This window comes from Chelonia mydas, chromosome 1 (genome assembly GCF_015237465.2).
Source record: "Chelonia mydas isolate rCheMyd1 chromosome 1, rCheMyd1.pri.v2, whole genome shotgun sequence".
NCBI lineage: Eukaryota > Metazoa > Chordata > Testudines > Cheloniidae > Chelonia > Chelonia mydas.
This window is the reverse complement of record NC_057849.1, coordinates 307,390,483-307,412,205: the sequence shown is the minus strand read 5'-3', so window position 1 is coordinate 307,412,205 and position 21,723 is coordinate 307,390,483. Positions and strand designations below refer to the sequence as shown.

General features: G+C 41.7%; 1 protein-coding gene across 5 annotated transcripts in view; it reads left to right on the top strand.

Annotated features, from left to right (window-relative positions):
* Nucleotides 1-518: 518 nt before the first annotated feature.
* The window catches only part of POT1 (protection of telomeres 1), a 136,982-nt gene continuing 115,777 nt past the window's right edge, over nucleotides 519-21,723 (top strand). For 3 of the 5 annotated variants that reach the window (XR_006292013.1, XM_043550441.1, XM_043550437.1), the window contains exons 1-4: nucleotides 647-927; nucleotides 8,171-8,294; nucleotides 15,633-15,705; nucleotides 18,643-18,734. Coding sequence is in view for 3 of the 5 variants with exons in the window: in XM_043550441.1 (XP_043406376.1) it covers nucleotides 8,181-8,294; nucleotides 15,633-15,705; nucleotides 18,643-18,734 (279 nt within the window). In the remaining 2 variants the exon portion in view is untranslated. Of the gene's footprint in view, nucleotides 928-8,170; nucleotides 8,295-15,632; nucleotides 15,706-18,642; nucleotides 18,735-21,723 lie in introns of all 5 variants that reach the window. The other 2 variants (XM_007063192.4, XM_043550444.1) reach the window with 2 other exon arrangements.

Here is a 21,723-nt window from a genome sequence, read left to right as displayed (position 1 = left end):
CCAGACCTGCCTCAGGTCTCCAGCAACCCTCCATTGTTCACCGAATGGGCTTCAGCCCCTTATCCCCCGTCTCACGCTGTGTGGGGGAGATTGCCTCGATCTGGCCGCCTCCCGCAAAGCGTGTGTGTGCCGGCAGAGCTGGGCCAGTCTCACAAGAGGTCGGAGGGTAGGCGGCTGGCGCAGGGGCTCGCTTGCTGGCAGGTTTTGGTGTCTGCGTCCCTGCGGAAGACAGGGTCTCGCTATGCGCCTTGGGTCACCCGCAGCATCGTTTGGGGCCCGAGCTCCTGCCCGTGGCCTGTGGACTCCGCTGCACGATCGCCCCGAGTCTCCACCCGGACACAGTTCCCTCGCCCTTGCCGTTCCCTAGCCTGCCCCTTCCTGGCATTTTTCGATCGCGGGGCGCGCTCCTTGGCCCCCGGCCCTCGAACCATTGAATATCGTGAGGAAACCCCCTTTTGTGAAATGGACCTGGCACGAGGGAGGACTTAACGGACACAGACGGCGCTTCAGCCCACAAGCAAAATGGCGGCTGTTTGGCTTCGCCTTGGTAACCTTGCCCCTGGCGGGCGGGACGGGCGCACCCCGTGGAGTGGGAGGGAGGAGAGCGCAGCGCGGGGGACGCCATTTTCCCGGAGAGAGGCAGTGACGTAGAGGGAGCGCAGGAGGCTGAGAGGAGGGAGGCGGGAGCAGCGGCGGCGGCAGGGGGTTTGTACACTGGTCCCGAGGCAAAGGCGCTTCCCTGCAGGGTTCTGGGTACCGAGCCGGTCTGGGGGACCCCTCAGCTCACTCCTCTTTGCCAGAGTCAGCTGAGGGCTGCGTCCTGCCCAGGCTAGGGACATCCGCAGTGGGGCCGTTGCATTGGTTTGGTTGGGATAGGAAAGGGGCTCAGCTAAGGGGGAGCTGCTGCCTGGCCTGTGATCATTACAGGTGAGTCTCCTGTTACGGTTATCATTCCTGCCGAGGGGGAAGGGGGTTTCCTAGTAAGAGTTAAAACATTAGGGAGGCATCCCTTTACATTTGGGAGGGGTGGGGTGTGAGATCCCCTCCCCGCTAAACCGTGCATGATTCTGTACAAATTGCTGTGGGTTTTTTACAGATGGCAAACAGAGGCACAGGGAAGATACATGACTTTCTGAAGGTCACAAAAGAAGTCTGTAGTGGAGCAGGGATGTGAAGCCAGGTCTCCCATGTCCTAGGCTAGTGCCCTAATCATTAGATTATCCTTCCTGTCATGTATGTGTTATGATAGTCTTTACTTATATGATTGCATACTATTTTTTCCTCCCACAGGATCGTTGCATTGTTCTGTGCACTGAATGGGTGCTTTTTATCTTCATTCAGTGTCTGTGACCCCGTATTTCATGTACTGCACACCATCCAAACCCTATAAAAATAGAATTATTAATTTCCTCGTGGACTTTTCTGTGGTTCTCCATAATATCTGAGTGCTTCAAAAACATTAATTAATCTTCACAAATCCCCTGTGAGGTGGTGGAATCCCCATTTTATAAATGTGGAACTGAGGCACAGATACTTTAATGTAAAAGATATCCACTAATTCTGGGAACCCAATTTGAGATGCTTTGGACCTGATTTTTCAGAGCATTTACTACTTTATAGCACTGTGTATGTTCAAAGCACAGCTCTTGTAGACTTCAGTTGCAGCTGTGAGTATTCAATTCTTCTGCAAATCAGACCTCAGGGTCTCAACGCAGGTACTCAGAAAATGAGGAACACACATGAAATGTTCCTGTGAAATGTTTGTTAAGTGTCTTGCTCAGCATCACATAAGAACTCTGTGGCAGAGGCAGGTATAGAATCTGATTCTCCAGGACAGCATTCAGCTGCCTTAACCATGAGACCCTCCTTAATCTTCCTGCAATCTCCAGCTTCATTCACTACACGCCTTCCAGCTTCTGCAACTAATGAAGAAGGGGGTCATACGGACAACAGTCTCATTAAATACTGAACCTAGATTTATTGCCAGAGCACAGTCCATTTTGTGCATGAAATGAGGCAAGAGTCCTCAGGGGAAAAAAACAGAGTATGCAATCATATCATTAAAAGTTGTATAATAAAGCACAAGGGGCCAAATTAACCTTAATTTCAGCATTTCCTAACTTTGTTTAATGTTGCAAACATAATATTCTTTTTATGTAGTTTTTTACTGTAACATCCTAATGTAAAACAATCCTGAAAAATACAGAAATTCCATTATGCGGCACCATAATAAACCTCACATGGGTCATCCAGCAGGGTTTGGATCTTCAGATCCCAGCACAGACCTTTACTATTTGAGCTAATGGACTGACTGCTAACAGTAGTAGGCTGTTGTCCTCTGTATGGGCCGGAAGCTACCAAAAGGGGATGAAACACATACTTTGCCAGTAGATTTCACAGCTATTTGCTAGTCAGAAAAGGAATATTGAGACTCTCTGGAATCCCAGTTTCAATTCCAGATTCTGTAGGAGAGTGTCTTCTAGTGGTTATAAACACTTCTGTTGCTGTACACACTTTCATCTGTCTCAGGCTCTTGCAACAGGCAGCCAAAAGGCAGAATTGCAGGCCCATGCTTCCTGCCTTCTTACAGCTCAGCAGAATGTGAGAATGCAACTGACATGTCAAAATGCATGACAGGACTGTCACATGAGATGCCTGATGCTTGGCAAGCCTTCATAAAAAGGGGCATTGGGACATTTTTGGTGATTTCGAGGAGTGACTCTTTAGGCGGAAGCCCAAAACTTCTGCCTTCAGCACTAGAATGAGTAGGGTGTTGAGATTTCTACCATCTTGGAGCCTGCTTGGGAAGGTTCCATATTTCATATCGAATAGAACAAGGGTGATGTCTGATGAATCTGAAGCTCCAATAGCCAATAGAAGGAGTTTTTGTTCTCTTCCTACCTGTTTCCTCCTTGTCATTTGGTAGGGGAAGCCTCTACTACACACTCCATTGCACTCACCTCCCTCTCCTCACCCACTGGTTTTTTGGGGTGCGGCGTGCTCCTTTCACAGGGTATTTCAACTGTAAAATCTTTGTAATGTTGTAGAATATCAGTGTTTTCAAAGTTGCTTTCTTTGTCTACCTAGGCTAAATAAAATAAGTCTATGTAATCGTCGTCAGTCGAGGAGTGTCTGCTTGTTTATTTGTTCCATAAATGTGGGTCTAACCTTCTTTGCAGTTCAAAGTGTATGATATTCTGAGTATTATGCTGAGGATTTATTGACCCTGTCTTCTATACACTATTGACTCTGTCTTCTATACATTACATTGCAAGGCCTATTTATTAGGAAGAAAGTTGTGAAAAAGGCAGTTGCACTATTGGCCTAGGAAATATTTTCATCATTTTATTCTGTATGTTAGTGGGATACTGTGTAAATTGGTGAGATGTGGTATCGAGCTTCCTGAGGTCTTGTTACTTACTGAGACTCCAGCTCTCATTTTCCTACTTGGTTATATAAGGTATTTTTTTCAAAATTTGCATTACAGTGTAAATAAACCAACCCCTCCCCCAAAGTAAGGAGTTAGTATTCTCAGGTGAGGGCTAATTTGACAGATTTACTAGAATATATTGTGATTTCTCATACATGCTTCGTTGCATGGATACAGTAGGTAAAGGAGCCAAAAATTGGTTTTACTGGTATTGCTTTTTAACTTATTATTGTCTGAAGGAAGATTTGATATCGATACAGCAGAACTTCAGAGTTACGAACACCTGGGTTATAAACTGACTGGTTAACCACACACCTCATTTGGAATGGGAAGTATGCAATCAGGCAGCAGCAGAGACCAAAAAAAAAAAAGCGCAAATACAGTACAGTACTGTGTTAAACGTTAGCTACTAAAAAAATTAAGGGAAAGTTTCAAAAATAAATTTGACAAGGTAAATTAGCTGTTTCTGTGCTTGTTTCATTTAAATTAAGATTGTTAAAAGCAGCATTTTTCTTCTGCACAGTAAAGTTCAAAGCTATATTTAGTCAATGTTCAGTTGTAAACTTTTGAAAGAACAGCCATAATGTTTCGTTTAGAGTTACAAACATTTCAGAGTTACAAAAAACCTTTCTTCCCTAGGTGTTTGTAACTCTGAGTTTCTACCATAGTTGGAAGTTAACTGAACCTTTTATGGCCAAGGTATAAAACTAGACTAAAAACTCAGAGAACAATTGTAAATAGTTTGCCCTACAGGTATAACAACTGAAGGGGTCCCAAGTACAGTAACCAGGCTGAGGAACAACTGTCAAGCCTTCCCCCACTGCAGTTGCCTTGGCTTATCGGTGTGTCAAGAGCTCAGTACAAGAACATGGTTGCACGAACTTGCCTGATCCTGCCGAGTATATACTCACATTGCTATCCTGCGCTGCCACATCCTCGCTGCTCTTTTTAGTGAGGTAATTAGATTAAAGCTAGCATGGGTAGCTCCACATGAGCTGCAGATTACACCCTGAGTTGCAGTGTAGATGTAGCTTAGATGGGAACAGAAGTGGATGACCAGTGAGGGAGATGTGAATAGTGGATGGACTCAACTAACTTTGGATGCTGGGAAGGGAGGAACTAACTTGGGAAGGAATAGAGGGAATTGTTACTTGCTATGGGTTTTGAATTGCTAGAAAACTGAGATGAGAAGGCATCTGGCTCCATATGTACTGGCGAGCTTTTTAGTCTTCAACATGATTGATTAATTATTGTTTTTCATTTTTACTTTAGAAAGTGCAAAAGCGTATGATCCATACTGCAAATGGATCATTAGTGTTATGTGATGATTCAACAAGCCTAGAGTTGAAAGAAATGGTAGGAAACTAGCAATTTGAATGGATCAAAATAATGAAAACAGTTAATTTTCTTAAAGTAAAATGAAATATTGTTTTAAGAGTTCTTAAGTAGTGAGATGAAAAAGGATTCATGTTAATTGGAAAGTGCAGAAAATCAGTTTCTTGATGTTCTTTAACATCCTGTATATCAGGGATCAGCAATCTTTGGCATGTGGCCTGCCAGGGAAAGCCGTTGGTTGGGCCAGGCTGGTTTGTTTACCTGCAGCATCTGCAGGTTAGGCCGATCACAGCTCCCACTGGCCATGGTTCGTCGTCCCAAGCCAATGGGGGCTGTGGGAAGCGGTGTGGGCCGGGGGATGTGCTTTCTGAGTGATTTCTGAGTTAGAAAATATAAAGTATTTTGGTTAGTTTGCATGAAACCAACAGAAGGACAAGACTAATAGGGCAGGAAGTTCTATTTAAAGTGGACATCTTCTAAAAAGACTAAGTATGAAGAAATAAAACAAAATTAAGAACATAAGAATGGCTATACTGGGTCAGACCAAAGGTCCATCCAGCCTAGTATCCTGTCTACCAACAGTGGCCAATGCCAGGTGCCCTAGAGGGAGTGAACCTAACAAGTAATGATCAGGTTTCAGAGTAGCAGCCGTGTTAGTCTGTATTCGCAAAAAGAAAAGGAGTATTAGTGGCACCTTAGAGGCTAACCAGTTTTTTTGAGCATAAGCTTTCGATGCATCCGATGAAGTGAGCTTATAGCTCACGAAAGCTTATGCTCAAATAAATTGGTTAGTCTCTAAGGTGCCACTAGTACTCCTTTTCTTTAAGTAATGATCAAGTGACCTCCCTGCTGCCATCCATCTCCACCCTCTAACAAGCAGAGGCAAGGGACACCATTCCTTGCCCATCTGGCTAATAGCCATTAATGGACTTAACCTCCATGAATTTCTCTTTTAAATAGTCCTAGCCTTCACAACCTCCTCAGGCATGGAGCTCCGCAGTTTGACTGTGTGCCGAGTAAAGAAGAACTTCCTTTTATTTGTTTTAAACCTGCTACCCATTAATTTCATTTGGTGTCCCCTTGTTCTTATATTATGGGAACAGGTAAATAACTTTTCCTATTCACTTTCTCCACACCACTCATGATTTTATATACCTCTGTCATATCTTAGTCTCCTTTCCAAGCTGAAAAGTCCTAGCCTCTTTAAACTCTCCTCATATGGGACCTGTTCCAGACCCCTAATCATTTTAGTTGCCTTTTTCGGAACCTTTTCTAATGCCAGTATATCTCTTTTGAGATGAGGGGACCACATCTGTACGCGGTATTCAAGATGTGGGCGTACCATGGATTTATATAAGGGCAATAAGATATTCTCCATCTTATTCTCTATCCCTTTTTTAATGATTCCTAACATCCCGTTTGCTTTTTGGACTGCCGTTGCACACTGTGTGGACGTCTTCAGAGAACTATCCACGATGACTCCAAGATCTTTCTCTTGATTAGTTGTAGCTAACATCGTATTGTATCTATAGTTGGGGTTGTGTCTTTTCCAATGTGCGTTACTTTACATTTATCCACATTAAATTTCATTTGCCATTTTATTGCCCAACCACTTAGTTTTGTGAGATCTTTTAGAAGTTCTTCACCGTATGCTTTGGTCTTAACTATCTTGAGCAGTTTAGTATCATCTGAAAACTTTGTCACCTCACTGTTTACCCCTTTCTCTGGATGGTTTATGAATAAGTTGAATAGGACTGGTCCTAGGACTGACCCTTGGAGAACACCACTAGTTACCCCTCTCCATTCTGAAAATTTACCTTTTATTCCTACCCTTTGTTCCCTGTCTTTTAACCAGTTCTCAGTCCATGAAAGGATCTTCCCTCTTATCCCATGACAACTTAATTTACGTAAGAGCCTTTGGTGAGGGACCTTGTCAAAGGCTTTCTGGAAATCTAAGTACACTGTGTCCACTGGATCCCCCTTGTCCACATGTTTGTTGACCCCCTCAAAGAACTCTAATAGATTAGTAAGTCATGATTTCCCTTTACAGAAACCATGTTGACTTTTGTGCAACAATTTATGTCCTTCTATGTGTCTGACAATTTTATTCTTTACTATTGTTTCAACTAATTTGCCCGGTACTGACATTAGACTTACTGGTCTGTAATTGCCAGGATCGCCTCTAGAGACCGTCTTAAATATTGGTGTTACATTAGCTATTTTCCAGTCATTGGGTACGGGAGGTGATTTAAAGGACAGTTTACAAACCATAGTTCCGCAATTTCACATTTGAGTTCTTTCAGAATTCTTGGGTGAATGCCATCTGGTCCCGCTGACTTGTTACTATTAAGTTTCTCAATTCCAAAACCTCCTCTAATGACGCTTCAGTCTGTGACAATTCCTCAGATTTGTCACCTACAAAAGACGGCTCAGGTTTGGAAATCTCCCTAACATCCTCAGGTGTGAAGACTGAAGCAAAGAATTCATTTAGTTTCTCTGCAATAACTTTATCGTCTTTAAGTGCTCCTTTTGTATCTCTATCGTCCAGGGGCCCCACTGGTTGTTTAGCAGGCTTCCTGCTTCTGACGTACTTAAAAAACATTTTGTTATTACCTTTTGAGTTTTTTGGCTAGCTGTTCTTCAAACTCCTTTTTGGCTTTTCTTATTACATTTTTACATTTAATTTGGCAGTGATTATGCTCCTTTCTAAATAAAATTTAATTTATCATCTGATATCTTGAAAAATCAGTTGAGCCTAGTTTTTATTAAATCACTATATGCATTATTCTTATGTCTACTTATTTGTATGGGAACTTGTGAACATAGTTCTGTACATCTTATTAAAATTGTTTTTATACCAAATTCATGCTGCACTTTGAATGACTTTTTTTTTCCCCCCAACAGAAATTGTTGTAGCTTTTTTGAATTGCAATAAACTGCTGGTAAGGACATAAAAATATCTATTCTGGCTTCCCAGGTCAGGGTCTGATACTTACTATTTAATATGGATTTTATGGGCAGATGAGACTCATGATGCCCACTTTGTTCTTTATTTGGTTTTAAGTATTATGTGTGAGCATTATTTTGTTACAGAAACTTAATATAAAATGAATTCTTAAAAAAAAAAAAAATACTGAAAAGCTTGTGAATTGAAAAGGCTTAACTTGAGACCTCACGTCAGGCAAGTGCTCCTTTGATATGCTTTTCCTCCTGCTAACATCAGTAAGATATTTGAGCTCATCTGCTGTTGAAGATTATAAATATGCCAAATGAAGCAGTTGAACTCCAGCTCAATTGAAGTGACTTCACATTCAAACCAAAGTTGCAACAAGATTGAATTATTTCTTTACTGTACAAGTTAGTAATATGTGACTAATTGGTGTGTTTATTTTTAATCTCACTTAGGTAAGCAGCTATGCCTGTTCAAGTCATTGATGGCTCACCTGAAACTCTACTACCAAGCCATCTGCAGAAAGTGGATTTAAAATACCTGCAAATGGGTTGTGATCAGGCCAACAAATACTTTCAGGTAACTTACTAGCAAGAGAATATTTGTCATCTTTAAAAAAAAAAAAAAAAAAAAAAAGCTAAATGTATAAGGCATGTGTAAGCTCCCCTTACATGGCCCCAGCATCTGTATATCCTCACTGGATCTAAGTTATTGTTTAAAACACATTACCATTTTCTTTATAGCATTTGTATTCCAAAAAATTGCAGTTTTGGGAGCGGTTTTTGGGGCTTGATTAAATAAACAATCAAACAAAGGAAAAAACCCACCTAACCTAAAATGACAGCACTATGGATTAAAATCACTTTTCTGGTCTAGTGATTTTTAAAGGCGTTTCTCATTTCTTATACAAAGCAATTCAATCTCCCAGTTTTATGAAGACAATTATTCTAATAGCAGCTACCACATCAAAATGTAATTGTTTTTTCCTTTTTATTCCCTTGCCATAAAATGTGCTGCATTGATAATAGCAATGTTTGGTTGCCAAGTAGTTAGTTGTTCCAGACTGGGAAATGTAGGGGGTATGGAGTAGTTCACATTTAGGAGTGTGTTCTCAGCTTCAGGCACAGAATATTAGTGAAATAGACACCTTAGATCTATTTCTTAAAATGTGAGGCCATATTGTGTTCTTTTATCAAAATGTTTACTTTAATAAGATTTCTGTGAATGTAACTTTAAATCCGTTTCATCATGCCAAACACTTGGGGGGATGTGAATCAATATACTAAACTTTCATTAGGTCTGCTGTGAAAAACAATCTCTGTTTAGAAGAAAAAGCCAAACAATCCAGGCAGTTCAAACTTTCGATCATTGTTTTGCATACTGTGCACATTCAGAGAGAGGCCTGTGAGGTGGATGTGATACAGAGATCCATTTCCCATAAGGTGTGGGGATGCTAGTGAGATGTTGCCACAAGCCATCTGGCCTGATTGTTGTTTCTGTGGGGGGCTGAACCTGCGGACCAGATCACTGAGAGTAATAGGGGGGGAAAGGAGAAAACACAGGAGCTTAAAAGAAAGAGAATTCATTTCTAATTGCTATCATGTTGTGTGTGGCCAAGAGAGGTGTTGGCCTCCTTTCTCTGTATTTTTTGCATTGTCTTCAATCCTCCATGTGCTAGGTGGTTTAGTCTGCAGGAAGGGCTTGTTGCTGCAGTTTCTTGAGGTGGAGTGAATTATTCCCAGGAGGATGAGAGGAAATATTTTGAGAATTGAAGTGAAAAGGGACATGATATCCCCACCCCCTAAAGTCTTTCAGGAAAAAACACATTCTCCTAAGTTCTGCGTTTCTCCTTTCCTCCCACTTATGGATATCTGTGTGCTCTTTGGAGTAATATAGATTCTGGCTTTTCAGCCTGCCAAGCAACAGCCACTTCTGCAAGCAAATGTGACAGACTGTACAGAATTACTGGACATGTAGTAAAATGTTGAGGCAGACAAAAGCACATTCTAACTTAGGAAATACTTCTACCAAAATCTACATCTGCAGTTGGAAAGCAGAATGTTTAGGGTGTCTGGTGATAGTGCAGTATTTTCGCTGATTGTAAAGGAGAAGCTAGATACAATTGCGTTCTAGGACCCTTGTCTCACATTGAGAGAGCTTGATTCTGCTGCAACCTCTTCTAGGAATAAGCAGGTGACCGTGAAAGAGTTGTTTGGCACAAAACAATGCAGTTAGCAAACTAATCCTTTTTAATGTTGAGGAAGCAATGTTGAATGCTAAGTTCTTTGGAGAATCCAGTTTTTCATGTCTAGCTGTGAGCAACCCTAAAATAGCCTGAGATCATCTCAGTGGTTGAACTCCATAGAATGCATCCGATGAAGTGAGCTGTAGCTCACGAAAGCTTATGCTCAAATAAATTTGTTAGTCTCTAAGGTGCCGCAAGTCCTCCTTTTCTTTTTGCAGATACAGACTAACATGGCTGCTACTCTGAATCCATAGTTACTGTCGCTCTCCAGAGGGATTACCATGTTGCAGAGCTAAAAGGAAATGAGCCGAATCAATTTTTAATTTTTTGGCCAATGTCTAAATTCATTTTGTCCTCAATGAATTTATCCTGACTCAGCAAAGGTGATAAAGGAACACATAGCAGCATGGAATTTAGTCTAGTTTAAAAAGAAAATCCTCTTGCTACAGCTGCTCTGAGTCTCCCCACTGTCTTTTGTAGTTTTACAATCACATTTTCCTGGTTTTTTTTGGTTTTAAAGTTCCCCTCTCCTTTTGCTGTATGAAGCTGACTGCTCAGTGGAATCAATGAAACTGACTAGATACGAAGTACTAAACTGCAAGAGTAGACCCACTAATTTTAGATGTTTGTTTAGGCATAAGTTATCAAATATTTTCAGACAAAAATTTGATTTTCTTAAGTTTAACTGCCAGCTGAAATGAAATAACACATTCCAAGCTATTTTGTTGGAATGTGTTATGCTGGAGACTATGTATTGTAAACCATTTTCCAAACCTTTTCACGAAGGTGTTTGGATACGTGAGGGACAGTGCTGTGAAAGTGAGCAAGTACCGGGCAAAAGCCTGAAACACATACTACTTAATGGAACACATTTAACATCTTGGCACATCTCCTGTACTTCTTGGGGAACATTTGGAGGAGGAGCTTTAGGAACGTAAGTATTCTAGTGGTAGTTGGGGAAGAAAGAAAATAGGGCAATTCATAGCTACTCCAATGAAAGCCATTTACAAACAGTTCTTGCAGTGTCACTGCAAATACTTAGGCCACGTCTGCACTTACTGTGAATCCATGCTGCTGCGGGTCGAGTGAAGACCCACTAAATTGACTGCAGAGCTCTCGCTGGTCGATTCCTGTACTCCACCGTAACGCAGGAGGAAGGTAAGTCGACGGGAGAGTGTCTCCTATCGACGCAGCATGATGTAGACACAACAGTTAAGTCCACCTAAGCTATGTTAATCACAGAGCTAGAGTAGCGTAACTTAAGTGAACTTACCCCAGTAGTGTAGACAAGCTCTTAGTATTGCTTTCCTTGTTGGTCATTGCAATGTTTGGTTTCCTGATACTTTTTGCTACGTAGGACACTTGGATTAGGACAGCTCCTTTTTCAAAGAAAGGTACAGCAACTGACAATGGTGTAATTTTGTCACTAACTATCAAATGTAATTTTAAGGGTGTAGAATACATAGTATGTATCTGCATCAGTAGAAATGCGCAAAACATGAGGCAGACTAACTGAAAGCCCACTTGATTTATGTCACAAAACTGGATTTTGTCACTTTACCAGAAGACACAGATAAGCTTTTGAGTACTGAGATGCAAAAAGAAAGGAGGGGAAAAAAGCAAACCAAAACACACATACCATGGTAAGATGCACCCAGACACTGCAGGAGTGCTTGGAGCAAAATGAACAGGAGTACTTGTGGCACCTTAGAGACTAACAAATTTATTAGAGCATAAGCAGCAAAATGGTTGTTTATATCAGCCAGGTGCACCTAATTTGAAGCAGTGCAAGTACTTTATCGACATAGGAAGCCTTGAAGGTTATCAGATATCTTTCTAGTAAATCAGCTTCTGAGGATTATATCGCCGTAAAAGCACAACTGGATTGAGTGAAAAGGATGTTATTTAGTTTTATCAGGTTAGCACAGAATGTTTTCCAGACTTGAAAGTTTTCTTTAAGTGCCAGTCCATAGTGCAGGTGATTAAACCTTCTTTTTATGTTCTGTCAGTGGTGCTCAAAGTTTTCCTACTGTGCGCCCGCCGCCCCCCCCCCCCCCCCCCCCCCAGTAGTGGAATCTGTCTGTGTCCTCCCTCCATTACTGCACAGTGTGCTCAGTGGTGGAGCTGGGGGCGGAACAGGGGATGGGGGAAGGAGCTGGGACTAGAGGAGAAGCTGGCCTGGGGGCAGAGAGGGAATGAGGGCAGAATTGGGTTGGGGTGGAGCAGGGAGTGGAGCAGAGCTGCAGCCAGGGTCTCAGCAGAGTTGGGCTGGGGGAGAGTGGGACTGGGTGGAGTTCTTTTCCCACTCCTATGGGAGCTGGCCCAGGCCTCACTGCAGGGCTGCCTCTCCCTGTGCCCCCGCATGTTCCTCTGCATCCCCGCAGGGGACCACTGTGTTATACTAATGCTAGATGTTAAATGCAGGGGCATGAAACCAGAGAACTTAGGTCAGCATATAGTGCTGCAACAGAATGAACTCAAATGAAGAACAGTTGCCTCCAACAAAAGTTCCAGAACACTTATTCTTGCTCATTTGTTTTTATTAAAATTTGGTGTCTTTATTTAACAACTTGTGCACAGGTTATCCTTTGCTTGTGTCAAGGCTGATTCCCCACTCTGGCACTCTGAATGCAGGAAGTGGGGGCCCGCAAGGATTCTAAAAATTAATACTGGCCACTCTAGGCTTGTATTAAACTTGTATTAAACTCACAAGGTTACAACTTTTCTCTGACCTTGGATGGGTAGATGCTGCAACCACCTAAGTGCAAAATCCTTTGAGAACCCAGGAAGGCGCACTTGGGAATTCCTTCCTGTGGGGTAAAATGTAAATTTTATTAGAAACAAAAAGAAAGAAAATACATCTGGAAACTCAGGCTAGTGCTAGATTTAAAAAAAAAACAAAAAAAAAAACACCCCACTTTCAAGGAGTAAGCATCAAGAACAACTTTCTTGAGGTGCAGCTTAAAAGTTAAAAGCAAAACAAAAGCATTTGGGGTTATCACAGCAGAGTCCACAAGCCATAAAGAAATAAAAAGACATAAACCTAATCGCATCTTCCCAGACATTTCCTGATCTACTTACATATCTGGGATTTCAAATGAGTAGTTTTAGGTATGATACTGAGGATTTTTCATACCTGGCCCCAAGCTTCTTACAGCATACTTGCTCCCTGTTTGCCTCTCCCCGAGAACAACAGACAGAGAAAGGGGAAGTTTTTCCTCAATTTTAAAAAGTTCTATCCTTCCCAATGGCTTTTTTGGTCAGGTGCACACTCCCTTCCTTTTACCTGTGCATAGCAGGGAGACTTTTTAACTCTTTACAGGTAAAGCAAGTAGAGAACAGCTGCTAAGAGGGATTTTACAGCTAACTGGCTGGCTGGCTGGGTGTTCATAGAAGGGAGCCCTCCTTTCATTTATCACAGATTGTAATTAACTCTTCGGTTGCTTTCTCCCTTTTTTCCCCCCCATCTTTAATCAGTTTCTGCTCTTTTACACTGGTGGCTCTATTAGATTCTATGGAACTATGGATTTAGACTGATGTTACTGGCAACAGACAAAATTTAGTGTGTTTTTTTTAACAACTTGTACGCAGGTTATCCTTTACTTGTTATTTTAAATAAATCCCCAAATTAAAATATGAATGGAAAATCTGTTTCTTCAGGTACTTTTAGGGACATTTCCAGTACCTTTATAAAGCATAGTTTTAGTGGTTGCTGGTGATTAAAATGTGCATTTATAACATTTCATGTTGCCCCATTAAACTTGCCATCTTGCTCCTGAAAAGTGGCATTATTACCATGATAAAATACAGCCTATGTTATAACTTTTTCTTTGTTTTGTTCTAAATGAAACACTATTGCTGCTTTGGCAGAAATAAAGCTGTACAACATGTTCTGAATCACTATTCTATTTGAAATATGTTGGAGATTAGGGGTAGTTGGATTTGTTTTAATAATTACTTTTTTAGAAAAAAAAAAAAGAAAAATTATTTGGATTTAATGTGGAGACTTCTATTTCGGTTACTGGTCAGTTGCCGAATGTTGTTTATTTCTTAAAGTGTCTGTAATAGGTGGCTATTGATATGTAGTCTATACTCCATTTAGCTTTTGTGCCTCCATTGACAGCTGTTTCCACTGCCTAACACTGTCTTCTAATATTTAACCCACACTTCCCGTGATGCAATATAAGACCACTATGACTCTTTCTGTCCTGGCTGGCTGGTAATAACATACCTGTCATCTTGGTAATGCTCCTTTTGTGTTTTTATAGAAGGTTGTCTTTCTCCCTCTCTACTCCAACCATGTTTTCTCCATACTGAACATACCCAGTTCTCTTACAGATAGATAGATATTTATTTTTCAAACCTTATGTTTTTCTTCCCCCTGAACCATTCGCCATATTGTTCTATTTTTAAAATGGGCATAGCACTAAACCTGCCAAATGTGGAGGAATGCACTCAGTTGACTTACATGTTCTGTTAATTAACCTTTTTATGGTAAAATCCCATTTTTGCCCCATTCATTCATTCATTCATTCTAAGCAGATGTCCAGTATAACTAGAATTCGAATGCAATGATATAATTCTGTGCTTTCATTTGACTTCAGTGTAAATGGAGTTTGATTGTTAGTAGGTTACCCTGTACAGCCAAAAAGTATTTGCAGCGTTCACACAATGGTGTGATTCAACTCTACAGCCCCGGGTTTGGATGATACCACTATTCTGATCAGTTCTCCACATCTTAAATACCATTTATACAGAGGATTATTTATTCCCATATGAATTTCTTTACTTTTGTCTCTTGACTCTAATTTCACATGCATCTCAATAGTTTCCTCCAGAATATTTGCAATCCATTGTATCTTCTGATTATTTTGCATCACCTCTTTAGCCACTTTTTTTACCTCTGTGAATTAGCCCTTCATTTGCCCTTAACTAGCAAAACCTATCTTTGTGGTACGTACTTTAAGTATATGGCCTACATTTCTGAGGTACTCGTTAGCATCTGTGTAGCAACTACTGACAACAACTCTTGCAGAAATGTTGTTGAGAGTTGCTTATGTGTCTGTCCACTTGAATCTTTCTCAGAAATCAAATTTATTTTTAATGCCTACATATTTTTAACTCCTGGTTTGTAACTCTCAGTTAATTATTTTGTTGTGCTCCTCTGTCTAAATATTATTTCCTATATTCTGAGAGGCTATTGTTTTCCTGCCTTCTCTGGTTTACTTGCTTTAGTTAACTTCTCACCGGATATGTGCTGCTTTTCTCTGAGTGGAAAGTCCAAGAACATATATGTGAAAAGCAGTGATTATTTTAGTTTTGGTCACCTATTAGCCACTTGCTTTCTTCCTTTCTCGTTGCTCTAGCCTAGATGATTAAATTGCTCAATGTCAAACACCCTCTTAGACTTGACACCTTTTGGTTAAAATTCACTTACTTGCTCTCATATCTTCTTAATCTTGACCACCAAATTACTCTAAACCTCTCCCCACAATCTGTTTGTCAAACCACAATAACATTAATTCATGCTGGACGCTCCAGAGCAAAAGCTGGCTTTGTGCTTTGAAGCTTCTACCAGTTATTTCTATTGCAGTGACCCAGAGTTGCTCATAGCTTTATTTTAGAGTTTTTCGTTAATCAGTGTTTTTTTTTTGTCTCTTCCTTCATTTCAGGGAACAGTTATTCTCTCCTACCCTTTAACTAAACTTGGAAATGGAACAGAATTTTTCAAGATTGTACTTCAAGGTATTCCCATTTAAACATACAATTCTTTACTTTTGTTGAAATTACTAATGCATCTCTTAAAATTTTGCTATATCAGTATTAATAAACCTTGGAAAAGAGCTGTTTTGTTGTATTCAGCACTTGTATACGTTCCCTCAGAATATGGTATTTTAAATTTACATGCCACTGAGTCACTTGAAGCAACGTGACCATAGTGCTTCAACAGACTTCTTGTAGTTATGCAACCTTGTAATCTGTTGTTATAAATTGTTCCAGCAACATATTACTTTTATGTACTGTCTTAATGCTGCATTTCTTCAGTTTGTAACCACTTGAAAAACTGAAGAGCAACTGGTATCAAATTCAGTAGTAATCACCATGGTTGATATATGAAAATAAAGCATTTATTGTGGCCATTGTGCTGACAGAAGATATAATGTATAACATATTGAGTCCTATTCCAGGTTGAACAGATTAAAGCTATATCTTTAACTAATTGACTTGGGTTTTAAAAAAAGAGACATTTAGTAGTAAAGACTAAACTGCACAGCTAGAAGCTGAAACAAAAGATGAGGAAGGGGAAGATTTCCAGTGAGATTCAAAACAACTGCTGAGAAGCCCAGTTCCTGTGGAGAAAGAATGCAGATGGTGTTCCTAGATACTGCTCGGGGCCCTAACTCTTGTATTGGACTCTGGCAATACAGTGTCTAAGGGCTTGTCTACACTGGCAGTTTACAGCGCTGCAACTTTCTCGCTCAGGGGTGTGAAAAAACACACCCCGAACGCAGCAAGTTTCAGTGCTGTAAAGCGCCAGTGTAGACAGTGCACCAGCACTGGGAGCCACGCCCCTCATGGAGGTGGGTTTTTTAGAGCGCGGGGAGAGCTTTCTCCCAGCGCTGCGCCGCGACCACACAAGCCACGTTAAAGTGCTGCCGTGGCAGTGCTTTAGCGTTGCCAGTGTAGACTAGCCTTAAGTTTTGAAGTCCCTCTCCTGGCCTAGAAGAAAATATTTTATTTCTGTCTTCCTCCTTCCCACTTTACTTCTGCTCACCCCCATCCTGTCCTCCACTAGAGGATCTCTGCTACTTGACTCCTCTCTGTCTCCTGGTTGTTGTATGAGGGTAGGGAAGGGGGTGCTAATCTATTACTATACCTCTCCAGCCTCAAGGGTTATTTTGTGGTTCTTGTCCTCTACTCTCTAGTTACGTTTACACTACACATCACTTTCAGCAGTGTGTTGTGTACACGTAGCTACATGCGGCGTGCAGCTAGATGATCCAATGAAAAGTTCTGGCAGAGGGGAGGCAGCAGAGAAAGGCTCTATCAGTGGGGAAGCAACAGGACACCACGCTGACAAAAATAGCAGTGTAGATGGGGAGGCACGGCTTGGGTGAGTAGAGAGCCTTATTGGGTGTGTACTTGAGTATATACCCACACCCTTCAAGCATGTCTTTATTCTACTTGCCTGAGCCATGCCTCACCATCTACCCTGCTGTTTGTACCTGTGCTACAGGGTCTACATGAGTATGTGCACTTATACACCCCTGAAAAGCATGCAGTGTAGATGAAACTTATCTGCAGTGCTGATGCTCCTAGCACAGAGGTGCGCAAACTATGGCCCGTGGGCCACATCCAGCCCACAGGACTGTCCTGCCTGGCCCCTGAGCTCCTGGCCGGGAGGCTTACCCCCGGCCCCTCCCCCACAGCCATGCCACCAGGCGGGCAGTGCTCTGGCCCGCCACTCCTGTTAGCGTGGCTGGCTCTGGCATGGTAAGGGAGCGGGGGGGTTGGATAAGGGGCAGAGGGTCCCAAGGGACAGTCAGGGAGCCGGGGGGAGGGGAAGGGGGTTGGATGGGGCGGTCCCGGGGGGTGGTTGGGGCGGAGGTTCTTGGGGGGAGGGTCAGAGCACGGGGAACAGGGGCGGTTTGATACAGCGTAGGAGTCCCAGGGGCCTGTTAGGGGGTGGGGGTGTGGATAGGGGTTGTGGCAGTCAGGGGACAGGGAGCGGGGGGAGTTGGATAGGGGGTGGGTTGGGGCGATTAGGGGTGGGGGGCTCCTGTGAGGGGCAGTCAGGGGTCAAGGAGAAGGGGGGGTTGGATGGGTCAGGGGTTCTGAGGGGGTGGATAGGGAACGGGGGCTAGGCTGTTTGGGGAGGCACAGCCTTCCCTACCTGGTCCTCCATACAGTTGCGGAACCCCGATGTGGCCCTCCGGCCAGAAAGTTTGCCCACTCCGTCCTAGGACCAGCAGGTGAATTTGATGCAGTCATTGTCAGTTTCACTGCTACCTACTCAGGTCTGAATGGACCTGAAACTTCCCCAGAGTTTTGTTAATTGCACTCAGCTGCGGCTCAGGTTATCTATGAGCCTCAGCAGGGCCACTGGAGTTCTTTACAGTTTCAAGAAAATGACTGTATCGATTCACACATGGATGGTCATTTCTGTAACCATAACAGCTAGAATATGTTTTAAAATGAAAACTTAATTATAGCAGATATTCAAACCTAGGTCTCCCAGCTCCCCGGGGAAAACTTCTTGGTACTTACAAGTGCATGAAGGGACTTTTTTCAAGTCATGGATTATCTCCATATAAAATAGTTATACAATATATTCTTTGCTAATACAGAGAATTAAATATAACTTAGTAGTGTATTCTATCTGTAACATCATCCAAGTGGGAGCTTTGTCACTTCTTTGTTTAATACACATTGTTTCTCTGTACATGCACATTTTAAATTGTGATCAAACACATGAAAAGTATTCTATTTCATATAGACAGTATTGTTTGTATAGCTGCTTTTCTGTGCCTTTTAAAATATTTTGCATGTATATATCAGTTTTCATTATTCAAATAAAAACGTGTTTTGCATTGTATAGAATGTTTTTGTAGAGACTTTCCTGTCACCATTTTGGTATAAAAGGATTGTAGTAATCTGGATTGATTGTTCTTCTTTTTATAGAGTCAGAGAATTCATGTTCAAAGACCAGCACCATCAATGTTTTATTCTTTGGAAGGTTGGCAGACGATTGTGGAAAAGTTGTACATCAAGGGGTAAACATTTTTATTTCTTCGTCTTTCTGAGTGGCTTTTCTAAAGATCTAGCTTAATTTACTATTTTGTCTAATTTGTATGGCTGTCATTTAAAATAGATTTTAAGCGACATATTGAGCTGTTGTTAGAAATATTAACTAGAAAGGAAAATATAGTTTTGATTATGTTAATTTCTTATTAACCCAAAAAATAAACTAAGAACTTGATTATTTTATATTATCAGAATACCGTCCTGTTTACCTAGCAAATGAATGTGGATGAATATTGGTGAATGGTGACTGAGTCTGCCCAGTTATGAATATAAGTAACATTTATGTTGTAGTTTGATGTAGACAGTAGATTAATCACTGAGTTGATTTAAATGACACTATCAAGCAAAAAGTGTTTTGAAAATGCCTAAAATTGTGTAACTCTTACTATTTATGCAGTATAATTGGTGTACCTTACTCTTTGTGGATAATGAATCTAGCAGTAGAATATACATACAATATAATACTAATGCCTATCTCTTGTATATAAAACCACATATGGCACTTCCTTCACTGGCTGGCTGCTGTCTTCATAATGCAGCAGAGTTACAAGTTTGGTTTAATATACCAGTGAGATGCATGTTAAGTCAAATCAGCACAACAGGCTGGTTGTTATGGGCCTAAAGAAGGAAAATAAAACAATTGTAAATAACGAATGTGCTAAATATTGGTTAGCTTGGATGATGATGACACTTTAGTAAACTGATTTGCAGATCAGTAGTTAAACTAAAAAAGGAAGGCCAGAAAAAAGTGAATCCGGTACATAGCCTTGTTTTAATGATTCAGCATTTCTGAAGTAAACAATTTAAAGCAAAAATCAGTGTGAATTTAGTGTGGAAAGACCAATGGCTTGGGTAATGTACTTGGCAAGCTTCTTTGCACAACTCTGCCACTACATTTTACCACTGTAATAACCTGTGGGGGCGCACGGATGCGCGCACACAACTGACCACCCTTCGGGGTGGGTCTGGAAATGGGCAGCTTCAGCCTGAGTTGCTCTCTATTTGTGGAGTATATGAAATGCATATGTATTGGGCTAGCTCTGCTCTTTTAAAGACCAACCAGCTTTTTTTTTTTTTTTTTTAACTCCGAGCCAAGTTATGACTTAAACTTGGCTCTCAGTAGAAAAAAAAAAATCGACTTATACTTCTCAAGAGAAGCTTTAATACAAAACCATATCAGCTTCAAAGATTCATTCATCAGACCATGAGGAAGGTGGGATGGAAGCTGCTGGTTTGCAGGGCTACATTCAGGGCTTTAAAATCCTTGAGATTTTAGAGATGGGCAAACTACGGCCTGCGGGCCACATCCAGCCTGCCGGACTGTCCTACCCGGCTCTTGAGCTCCCGGACGGGGAGGCTAGCCCCCGGCCCTTCCTCTGCTGCCCTCCTCCCCTGTAGGTATGCTGCCACATGGACAGCGCAGCTTGCGCCTGCCCACCTACCAGGCTTTCCAGTAAGCCAGTCCTGCCACTCTGAGCAGCATGGTAAGGGGGGTGGGCGGATTAGATAAGGTGCAGGAGATGCCCGGGGGGCAGTCCAGGACAGGGAGAAGGGGGCGGTTGGATGGGGCGTAGGTTCTGGGGGGAGGGCAGTCAGAGGACAGGGAACGGGGGCGTTGGATAGGTGTGGGAGTCCCACGGGGCCTGTCAGGGGACGGGGGGTGTGGATAGGCGTCGGGGCAGTCAGGGGACAGAGGGAAGGGGGGGTTGGATGGGGGAGGGCCTGGGGCGGTGGTTAGGGGAGGGGGGCCTGGGAGAAGGTGGCCAGGGGACAAGGAGCAGTGGGAGTTGGATGGGACGGAGGTTCTGAGGGGGGCAGTCAGGGGATGGTAAGTAGGAGGGGGCTGATGGGGAGGCACAGCCTTCCCTACCCAGCCCTTCATACAGTTTTGCACCCCCGATGTGGCCCTCGGGCCAAAAAGTTTGCCCACCACCCCGTCCTAGCACTTTAAACATTCTTAATGTGACTAAATTAATGTCACATTTTTGAAAATTGGATTGCCTTTCTTTTTGTGTATGAATGGATCTCAGGGGAAGATAATTAAGTTAGTAATTACCCCATTGCTGCCTCACAATAAATGTCTGTTTAGAAAAGAAAGCAAATGTCTTCAGAACTTACCCTATGTGTGAAAGAGGGTATATCAGCCCTTTAAAGAGAGAGACTAATGCAGAAGATATTTTGAAGACTGCACTGCTTGTAGGAAATCTACGATAATCCACCTGATCAGAAAGAAGTGGAATATGAAATAATTGTTAAAATAAAGTGAATGCTAGTTCCATCTTTGCATCTCCTCTTATCTGCAAGCACTTCCTTTCTGCCTCTGATGTAATCAGATACTTTCAGGTCATTTAGAATCTCTGAGCTGAAAAACCATGATATTTGCAAATCCTTTCTTGCCAAAGCTTCTGGGCCCTGATACCTGTTATCAGCCTTCTTGAAAACGTCATCTGGTAATTTCCCAAACATCAGACCGATATTATTCAAGTTAAATAAAGTGATGTGCATTTAGGATACAGTTGAGAACTTAAAATCAAGAGCTTTTTAAAACTGAGCATCTGAAAAGATGTTCCATAAAGATAAACTTAAGTTACACAGGGGGAAAAAAGGGTTTTGAAAAAAAATATATTTGTTTTTCTCCCGAATGTGTCATAATCACTACCAACTGCAATGTTTTTCAAGAATGAATGTTCTTTTTCAGTACCAGATGCCTGAAAACATACTGATAAAAAGAATAACGCATTCTTCTATTTGAAGCTATAGAAATTCACAAACCTTACACTCTGTTTCTGATACAAAATACATTTCAACTTTTCACTTAAGTTTCATTTACACATCCAGTTTTTGCTGGATCCTTAAACTTTTCTAGATTCGTTCTTGAAAAGCATTTTAAGAGAAGCTGTCTTGCCGGTAACATTTGCTAACACAAGCTTATTTTATTTTTTAAAAAATACCTGTACT